Genomic DNA, 11,280 nt, shown 5'->3' on the forward strand with positions numbered 1-11,280 from the left:
ATAAAGAAGGAAGAGATTCTCTCTGGTAATAAAGTGCTGTTCAGAAATCTCTCCATCAGTGTTGGGGGAAATTAGGCAGAGGAGCTATCAGAAGGAAAGAAAAAAAAAGTGTCAATCACACAAACATAAAAGAATTAGAACCAGAAAATTAGTGAGATCATAAGAATGAAGAGCCATCTGATTGGTCAAAACTATATCTGAAACCAGGAACAAATCTTTATGATAAACAAACATGTTTTATACTTTAAAAAGTGGAATGTCCAAAAATTTCACATAATTTTGAATTAAAAGAATATCTGTCAATTTATAAAGTAATGAAAAGCAAGGAGCTCAGTGGTCAGAGTTTAACTTATTAAGTTTCTCAAACAAATAACAAGAATTATATTGATAGAAAATGATTTTATCCACTGATGAGTAAGACTGTTGAGTTCACAAACATTTCTTAAACAGTGTTTTACCTAAATTAAAATAAGATGCCATAAGATCATATTGTCAGCTTATTTTAATAATTTAAATTTCTAATTTAAATGTGAAAGCTGAATAAAACACATGAAGTGAGTTCAGTTTATATACAAAGCAACCATGGCAGAGTAAAGTATAATACACAATAAGTTACATGAATTATCAAGATTCATTTTAAAAAATGATAACAGATAAAATTATGACATAATAGTGTGGTGGAAATAAGAATTTTACTTTTTTTTTTAAATAAATCCTCCTGGTTGCATCTTCAAACTGATCCATAGTTTAAAAAAGTCCTGCACCATTTAGCATTTTACGAGGAACATTGAAGACTGAAAGGAGCAGAGTGTTTTAATCACAAGCTGCAATAAATACTCAGAACGTTTAAGGGCCCTGGATCAGACCCAGAATGTTGAACCAGATTCCTCATTTCACTGGAAGCCAGGATATAAATCTTGGTGGTATGAGAGCATTTATCAGCTCTGCTAAAGCTTCTGGCTCCTGAGTTCCAAATGGTTCACAGATGTGAAATAGCTTATTTGTGCAAATCTATCTGCAACCTGTTCAATTCTAGTTGTTTTCTTGTTTTATTTAAACAGTTTTGTGTTGCTCTCTGTTGCCCCCTACTGCCAGTCTCCTTTCCTGTACCTTCTAGTTGCTTCCATCCACACCTGCTCCCTGTTAGCTGATTACCCGAGCCTTTCTTCTGTATCTAAGGCTGTGTTCACACTGCAGCCTGAGGTGACCCAAATCAGAATTTTTTTCCCATATCTGACCTGAATCTGATCTTTTCATGGCTGTCTGAACGACACAGATCCGATTTTTTCCAATGCGACCCAGGCCTCTTGGCTCTGTGGTCCTGAATCCGATACCAATCTGATCTTTTCAAATGAGACCTGCGTCTGAACGGCCAGGTCGGATGAATCCGACCTGAACGTCATTAATACCCGACAAAGGTCAATATTCTTTGTCTTGCTACACAGAAGCAGCAAGAAAAACAACAACCATGGCAGATGATGATGCGGAGAGCAGTATTTATGTTTAAACATATTGAAAAGATTGAGTTTTTATGGTTGGAGGAGATTGCTAGATGCGCTCCGGCACTGTAAACACAGAGCACTCTGGCCTGTGATGTCATCGCATCCTCTACTGCGTATGCGGGACACTGTGTTGTATGACTGCAGTTCACACAGGAGATCACATACAAGTCGCATATATTTGGAAATATGAATCGCAACGCAGAAAAATCGGATTTCACAAAAAAATCAGAATTGAGCATCAAGGCCTGCAGTGTGAACGTAGCCTAATATACATCTTCTGTGCCTCAGTGCTGGTTTCTCCTCAATGCTTCGATCCTGATGTGTGTTTCCTTCCTGGGATCTCCTGGTCTTGTTTTTTTGGATTTTTACCCATACATTTCATTGTCCGATAAAAACTATATAGACAGAAAAAATGCAATAAAAGAATCAGCTTTAAAGTTTAGACAAGTTATACGCAGGCTATTGTAAATAGGTCCACTTTGTAAAGTAACGTTAATAACATGAGAGTAAGACAAGCAACAACAGTGAGCTACCGTTACTGAAGCTGCTAATTTACAACAAAAAAAACAAGAAGAAAAGGGACAAGAAGAGATGGACAGAACCTAGAACAGATAATGGATGTCTATTCTAGTAACATTTCTCTATCTGGACAATGGCTCTGTATGATGTCTTCTCCATTCAGAGGGCCCCCTGCCTGTCTTTGTCCAGGGCCCCACATTTCCTAAATCCGCCCCTGTCTACATAGAGTATCTACTATTAACTTTTAATGCATATCTCCTGGAGGACCAAACTGGGACCTGAATATTTTGATCCAATGTCAGCTATTTGTTGTGTTTCCTTCAGGCTTTTCTCTGTCCTGTTTGGAAGATTGCTTTTCTGTCAGGTTGCTACTCCACTTGTCTGTCAGCAAAACAGCACAATCCTGAGCTGGGAGGAGACGTTCCCTTTCCTCCTGCAGCACATGCTCGCAAATTCTCAATTCTGGCTGCTGGAATGACTTATGAATAAGCCGTGAACTCATTGTGGCTCTCCTTGCCTCACCTCAACCTTGTTGGTTGTCACATTTTCAGAGGAATGTTTCGCTTGTGTGGGAAATACTTTCAGCTGGTTCAAGAGTCGGTCAAGACGAGTCAGACACAGGAAGACAAAATACCTTGTTGGTTATAAGCAGGCAGAGTGAGACTCAAATCATTTATTGTTTTAACCTCCCTCTGTAAAGAAGCTGATTTTAATGTGTTAAGCTTTAAATATTCTATTTTTACAGAAAAAATCAGATGTTAAAATGGTCTCACTATCAAATTACGGCTATCATCTGGTAAATATGTTAAAAGCCACAAACAATCGGTGCTTCTTGTGAAGTATTGTCACTGAATACCAACTAGCTGTATTACAACCTGTAGTAGATTGCTTTAATCTTTTCAGAAATGGGACAAACATGGACACCATGTGAAAAACACTGAAAGATAAACCTGTGCAACTTGAAAAGTTTGATTCTCATAGTACCTGATGTACAGCTGACGTATGCTACATACTAGAATATGCAGACTGATCAGGCTTGTTTTCTAGGAAAATATTCAGGTTTTGAAAAGATCCTTCCTTTCTATCTCCTCTTTCTTTCATCTTTTCTCTTTTTTTTCTTATTTTCCTTCTTCTTCTTCTGTTTTTCTGCTCTACTTATATTGCAGTGTCCATATAAACTGTAAAACTCCCTGCATAATTATAATAAAGCAATTTATATGCATGAAACAAGTGGAGCAATATGGTAAATGCCATACTGCTCCAATTGTGAAAGTAAAATCTGTTGGGCTCCTTTTGGCATCAAGACAATTATTCTTATTGCCACATTGCCAGACAGGACACTGTAAAAAAATAAAAAAAAGATCCTTCAAGCTGGTGTTAAACATACATTTCTATTAAGCCTACAGATCTACATCTTATATATATATATATATATATATATATATATATATATATATATATATATATATATATATATATATATATATATATATAGGATGTCTATTTTATACTTATTCATGTCAATTTGAACATCCTTATAATTAACAGAACTAAAGACTGGGAAAAAGCTGCCTATATGTCATCAATCTATGTCGTGAATTTTATTGCAAAAATCCAAAAACTCTTCTATATTATTCAAATAAACTTATGTTGACTGTTTAATAAACCAGTAAAGTCTACAGTGGCTGTGAAGTTTTTAGATTAGATTAGATTTAAAGGTCATTAGACAGGTTCAGGTACAAGGCAACAAAATGCAGTTTATGTCTAATCAGAAGTGCAATAGCAGCAAGTGCAGGATAAACAACACTATTACTATAAAATGAATAAATGAAACTAAAACTTGGACTTGCCATTTTTTGGTCCCGATACCAATACCTGATACCTGGCTGTGCAGTATTGGATGTAAAATAATCACCATCATGGCTTCATGTCCAGCTGCTGCCTTCCTTTGTGAAGCTGGAAACAGACTAAAACAAATTGAATCCAGTAGAACTTTATATTGCCTACCTGGAATGGGGGACAATAGTTGAAGAAACTTTTGGATCTCAAGATGGTATCGATGCCCTATTGGTTGGTACTCGCTGATAACGATACCACCATTTTAGTGCTGGATCGGGGGCCCGACCGATACTGGTATCGGTGCAACACTAATTATAGCTTTACTAATGGCCATAGGTGAAGGCAGTTTCTGAGAACACCAGAATGAATCATTTCTTCTTTATTTTGCTTTCTTTATTTTCTATTTTTCTTCTCGTTTCTTCAAAGATCTAAAGACATATAACTTTAGCAAATACGTAAAAATGCACAAGACATTTTTATCTTCTCTCCAAATTTTCTCTGCATCTGACTTACAACATTGCAAATTCAGAAGTGATTTCATCTGGAGGGAAGTTCGATCTATATTTGGATTTCTACAGCTAATAACCACTTGGGCATGGGGTGTCGGCTACAGATCAGGAAACTTTCATTCTAAAAATGATCCAGAAAACTATTCTACTATTCGACATAACCATCTACCAAGATGCACTCTGTGCCAGTTTCTCCTTTGCCTCCCTCCCATGACACCCCGTCACCCGGATGCTTATCTACCACACATTTAAATGAGAAACAAAGCAACAACAACAATAAAAAAGTTCTTTCTTCCAGCTCAAGCCAAGCCTGGCTGCCACAGGTTATAAACCCAACATATGGGAGAAGTTTGTAATGAGGAACAAAAGTGGATCCGTGGGTTTTTCTCCGCAACATTTAGTTTTCAAATTTTTTTACTCAACCTTTTAAGTGTACAGCATGAATTTAAGGTTGAAATATACATTAGACAAACCATTACATGAGAAATATTAAATAGATATTGTTGGTAAACCAATGAAGCTTTAAGAATTTTGCAGATCCTCACATACATTTCTTTAAAGCAAAACAAATTCTACATTTATATAATAAGTCTGTATGTAAAATCACTTTACATTAACCCTGTATGAACACATGGCCCTGTTATGCCCACAGTTAGCAGGAGGGATGTTACATGAAATCACTATGAAGATGTTAAAATAAAGGGTTTATGTCCAATTCTTGAACAGAAGATGTGTCAAAAGATCTGTGAAACAGAAGCAGGAGCACATGGGGCCAGCATGCTGTCCATAAGCGGAGCCTTTTTAGGGCCAAGCAGTCGATCAGCAGCCGTGGTTGGTCAGTAGATTCTCTGCTGCTCCATTTAGAGACCTGCAGGTAAAAGGTGAGCCCAGAGTCCAGGTAGCCAATCCCAGCAGTGTGCTGCTACAGTCATATCTCCATGACACCAGCTGCACTGCAGACGGTCAGCTATAACAGTAGAACACTGAATGATGCAGCAGTGGATCACATGTTTTGTTAGATCTGTTGGTCTTGATTTGTTGTCGTGTCTCTTGACTGGTTAGGGGTTCATGATCATGTCTAAAAACAAACTATATAGTCTGTGTTTTACACACTCTGACTTAACCCTCAGAGGGATGAAGAAAGGCATTGAATACATTCCAGCAAAAAATGCAAGACTGAACTCGGAGGAATTATTTGATTTAGAAAAAGACATTTTTGAACATACTTTTGACTATTATTCAAACAAAACAAGATAAAACTGAAGGTGAACATTTTTATATCAATGAGAGGACAGTCTTTGGAGCATGATACGAGGGATCTTATCTCTATTAAAATTTTGCAGGATTTACTTTTTTCATGTTTAAGTTTAGTTTTTCTGGTGTTTCTTTGAACCGTCTCACATTGGCCTTCAGTCTTATGAAATGTTTAAAAAATAACCAAACTGAAAGCTACAACAGTAAACTATTAAAATTGAGTCACTGTAATGTTGGCTTTCCTTTTTTTAACAGAAGCTTTTACTGAACGTTAAAATGATTCTAAGGTTTATACAGTCAGGGTAGTAGTAAAACAATCCAGAAAAAGAATAGCCACATATTTATGCATTATCTATCTACATGCACAGAAAATGACCTCCCAGCAAAAATATATGCATACTAAGCTTTATTATTCCTTACTTTTTAACTTTACTTACCAAGCTGTTTTAAACCTGCAAGGGTTTGATTCAATCAGAGAAACAGGAAGATATTCTGGATGGCTCTGCATTTGTCAGGAGATGCTAATCATCTGGATTTATATACTTTTATATAATTCCTATAGTATTTGGCTAGAAGCTATCATTCTATAGTGTAGATCAGAGGTCCTTAATGTTTTCCAGGCCAAGGGCCCCACACTGATGGCGATGGAGCAGGGACCCCTAATTATATAAATAGAGTTCTATCAAACTGCTCCTATAGTCACTCTATTACAGATGGAGTAATGTAACTAAAGTAATCCCTCCCTGGGATTATTAAAGTATTTCTGATTCCTGGTTGATGGGACAGGTGTTGTGAATGAAACGGTGCCCAGCTTGAAAGAGCTCCTGTGTGTCTCTGAATGTGAGCATTGATGATTGAAAGACATCTTCTGCCTCCATTTATCTGTTTACTACAGTCTGTTGGATTCATGTTAATGTGGATTTAAAGACATTTCAATTAATGGGGAAAAAATGCAGGAGGGAATATATAAAAAGTCTAATCAACCAAAACTTTTGGAAGGTCAATTATCGCAGCCCCCATGCATTACCTCTGTGGAACCCCTAGGCTTTTAGACAGCTAATTATTATTTAACAACTTGGGTGTGCTGGTAGACTCTGTATAAGAAAAGTTTCCTCCTCCCAGATTTGTATATATCCTAAATTGCTATCAATCTTTCTACTGTATGAATGTGTGCAGATTTGTGAATGCCATCCATTATATGTTCACTGAAATACCAATTATCCTGTGCAGAGAGACTGTCTCTGTCCTGATAGAGTAACAAGTGGATTATTTCACAAAAACAAGCAAAACAGAAAAGATCCTCTAGAGACGTGATGGGATTGTTCCATAAAATGCGCTACCTTTTTTTCCATTTTAGATCTGCTCATCTTTAAGGTATATCAACATTTAAAAAAAGCCTTGGTGCAGTTTAACGGAGAGATTAGAGCAGAGCAGTTTTTTCATCAATTCTGGATCATCAGAGGAAAATAAGTCAATCGATGAATCTCAGGCTCTCTATGAAAAACTGGAGAAACTGGGTTTGTTTTAGATTCCTCCTCTGCTTTCAGATAAGCTGGCGCTTCAGAAATATTAGAAAATACATCTAGTCGTAAAACATAACCAAACTTTATTTAGATAAGGAATTCTCCTTTTTTCCATACATTTCAAGCTTTTAATTTATATTTTAGCAGAATAAGTTTGGCTGGTTTGTATTGACCTTCATGCAGAGGATGCAGTTGTATCCATTCAGCATTTCTTCCTTCCAGTAAAACATTTGATATCGGAGTCTTCTCTAATAATGCTGTCAGTCCATATCAGAGGACAGGGCGTTAATGGAAAGACTTAAAAATGAAGCTGATCCCTGCCGCAGCACAGAAGAAAAGCCAATTTCCTCTCTCCAGAAATTAATTGGACAACAAATTAGAATCGTTAACTCCTGTAGTTTAATCAGATGTGATGGTTTGGAGCATCAGCTGTGCCTGGAACAGCAATGAAAATTATGCTCTGCAGTTTTCATCCACAAGAAGATCACTGCTTACTTTTTAGGAAGTTAGTGACTTTCTAATTCCAAAAAAGTTTTAAAAAACAATCCTCTGGACTTTGTTTCCAAATTTGAAGACGTTTCTCTTCCATCCAGGAAACTTTTTCAATTCAGAAAGTCAGAAATATCGTTTAGTTCCAGGTTTTATAGAGTGGACCAAAAACAAAGCCTGGTTTTAGTTTAGAAAACATGCAAATAGAAACGGATGAACGGGTCCCCCCCTTTTGGAATGGGGGTCGTTTTTTCCCCTGTGGAGAACAGAAGACCTCACCTGTTCAGCCAGGCCAACAATTCCCTCTAATGACCCCCCTTTCAGAGACATAGACAGGTATGGGGCATTGCAGGCTAACAAAGAAGCCAAACGACCCCCATTCCAAAGGGGGGGACCCGTTCATCCGTTTCTATTTGCATGTTTTCTAAACTAAAACCAGGCTTTGTTGGGCTGCTGGATAAAACCTGGAACTAAACGCTATTTCTGACATTTTGGATTGAAAAATCTTCCTGGATGGAAGAGAAACGTCTTCAAACCTGGAAACAAAGTCCAGAGGATTGATTTTAACTATTTTTGAATGACTGTGACCTGGATGACTGGGAATCTTCAGCCGCCTGTCTATCTAATGACATTGAGGAAATGTTTTCTTCTCAGGATGCCGGCAGCGATTCCTGAAGTCAGAGACAGAACTGAAGTAGGACGCTTCCCAACTGTCACTTTCCCATTTGTGGAGAATGTTGAGGTGGAAAAAGAAGAAACGGTGGAGGATGAAAAAACGGAGGAGGGCGCCTGCCGACGCTGGCTCCGTAAGGCGTGTCCATGCTGTTATAAACAGCCGAGTGACGACGATTTGACGGAAACTGTGGTCACAGGGACTGATGAGCCAGAGAAAGAGGAGGAGACGAACGGAGAGGGCAATCTAAACGGTAATAGGAGAACACACACCAGTTAAAACAAAAGAGACAGATCCACTTTAAAGTCTGAGGTTTGCTTCCACAGAGCTCCTTCTGAAAGTCCGATCAATAGATCTGATGAAAAGTAAAACAGGAGAGAACCTGGTGGAGCATCACACTAACCTCTACCAGAGCGACAGCTTCATCATCCGCAGAGGGCAGACCTTCCAGATGTGGATAACCTTATCCAGACCTTTTGACCCCCAAACAGATGAACTCCATCTTGAACTGAAAACAGGTCAGTGAGATAAATCCCTACTCTGAACTTTTCAGTGCCTTTTCAAAACTATTCACACCTTAGGGGCTGTTTGGCTTGATTATTGTTCTTCTTGTTTTACAGTTAAATGATGTCAGAAGTCCCATAATTAGTAATTAGAGTCCAGCATAATACAACTGCTCAAAATTCACATATATATGAGATGTTTTTCTGCACAGTGCATCAAGCAGCACTTTGTAGCATCACCATTTAATGCATCTTTTGGGTATGTTTTTGAGAGATTTACATTTTTTTGCAAAATAGTTGATAATTTTTCTTGTTAGCATGGATTTTTAGTGACCTTTTATTCATTAGCAGTTAAGCAGCACTGCAAAAAATCTAAATAAGTCATTTTTTCATGCGATAAAGACTTTTTTTCTTGAATTGAGGAAGTAATTGAGACACTTTGCCAATGGAACAAGACAATTCACATTTAAAATAAGAAAACACAATTCTTATTTCAAGTGAATATTATCTAATTATCTTATTTACCTACTCAAAATAATGGTAAATACACTTCATTTAAGACATTTTTCTCTCATTTTTAGATGGTTTTTGCAGTGAGGAATCAGTGCTTAGAGAGAAAAGAAAGGCTGATGGCCTAGAACTAGACTGAACAGAATCTGGATCATTCCAAGTCTTTAATGTCCTTAGATATATTTTCAGCATATAGTTCAGTTATATTGGTCTCCACTTTCGTCTGCATGTCTCTTTTGGGTCTGTAAAGTTTTTTTGCACACAGGTCCAAACCATCTGCCACTCTTCCATTAGAAACAGGGCTGCTGGATGCTCTGCTGGTTCAAACTTTCAAACACCTGAACTGTGAATCTCTGCAGCTTCAGAAGAGTTACAGTAGGATTCTGTTGGTTCTTTGAAAAATCCTTTCCTGTCCGTGTCGGTTCAGGACACGGCCGCGTCTCAGTTGGTTCTCCAGCTGTAATCCTGCCTTGTTCTTTGCTCCATCTTCAGGATGCTGTTTGTGGGAGAAATATTCTGTGAAAGACCTCACAGGCCACCATAGAACAGCTGGATTTACACTGATGAGATTTCAAACATGCAGAGTCCATTCACTAGTTCTGTGTCGGACTGGATTCTATTTGAATCGGCTAAACATAAATACACACCATAGAAAACATTTGAAACTATATGGACCTTTAACTCCACTTATTTTATGTTATTTTTGGATTTTAAACCCTAAAGCTCAGATGGTCTTAGGGGCAAATTCTGCCTGAAATTATACGTGTGAATGAAATTAAGTTCAGCTCCTAAACTATAAATTGGAAAAACAATTGTTTGTATTTGTGTGACAGAAAGCCATTGAGGAATAATTTTCAGGTGGAACTGCTATTTTAAATGTCACCATGTCTGATTTATAGGTTATTAAACAAACAAAAAAAAAAAATATTTAGCCTTGCCACATTTTTATCCAAAATAATCACTGAAAAACAGCATGAAAGCTCATTAGAAACTCTGGTTAAACCCTCAGACTTTATAGATCCACATCTTGATTATAAATCAAGCTAATTTGGACTGAATCAGCTGAAGCATGTTTGTTCCACAAAGGTTTTAATGGGCAGAGTGCTAGGAGGAAATGGGATTTCAGCACAGGGGCAAAACTGGCCAAATTATAAAAAAATGCGTTTTTCGACTCATAAAAGGGAATCTGGTCAGATAAATGATCTGATTTCCATTATTAGAGACCTTCAGCATGAGGCAAAGCCTTTGCTCCTCAGATTTAGCCGTTAGTTCATTTAAATTTACCAATAAAAGCACCAAACTGAATAGAAAATAAGAATAACAGAGCAGCTTATATAACGCATCACCTGAAATGGCACAATGACCTCTGACCTCCCTAGAAAAGTCTGAGCCTCTAGTTTCCACTGATGGCAGCCATTAGGGGGCGGGGCTAAAAATGAATACCTGCTGTTGCAGTACTCCTGCAGAGTCACACATGCCAGGTGGAATTTTAAATCTCATTTTATTTGTTTACACAGCTATAGAAGAAAAACTAAAAAAATGTTCTGAAACATGTTTTATAAATGTTAAAGCGCCATTTGAAAGGCGTGTGGATGAAACACCATGTGACTGTGTTTTGGCCATTTCTATGAATAGATAAACATGAGCTAGGCCCTGTAACAGGCCGGCCGTGTTTAAAGGGTTTCAAACATTAAAGGAGAACTCTGGTGATCAGGAATAATCATTGGATCATTATTTATACCGGTACCTAAAACAATACATTTGCAGTGATTTAATGGATTAAGCGTTAATCAGTAAAAGAATAAAAAGAATATTTTTCGTTGCGATCACTGAGTCTGTGAGCGGCCATTTTCCCCCAAATATAGTAGCCCCTCCCTCCTGCCATCTTCCAGCAGTGACGTCACGGTGCGGTAAGCCTAGCGCCATTCTCCCCGCATTCCAAGCTAAATCAATGGGAAC

At 37.7% G+C, this 11,280-nt stretch overlaps 1 protein-coding gene across 1 annotated transcript in view; it reads left to right on the forward strand.

Moving 5' to 3' along the window:
• tgm1 (transglutaminase 1) overlaps positions 1 to 11,280 on the forward strand; it is a 52,950-nt gene that overhangs the window by 11,946 nt on the left and 29,724 nt on the right. The window contains exons 2-3 of the mRNA XM_015396133.1: positions 8,290 to 8,561; positions 8,635 to 8,826. Coding sequence (XP_015251619.1) covers positions 8,291 to 8,561; positions 8,635 to 8,826 — 463 coding nt within the window. The 5' untranslated portion in view covers position 8,290. The remainder of the gene's footprint in view (positions 1 to 8,289; positions 8,562 to 8,634; positions 8,827 to 11,280) is intronic.

Source organism: Cyprinodon variegatus, unplaced genomic scaffold (genome assembly GCF_000732505.1).
Source record: "Cyprinodon variegatus isolate N-32 unplaced genomic scaffold, C_variegatus-1.0 Scaffold777, whole genome shotgun sequence".
Lineage (NCBI taxonomy): Eukaryota > Metazoa > Chordata > Actinopteri > Cyprinodontiformes > Cyprinodontidae > Cyprinodon > Cyprinodon variegatus.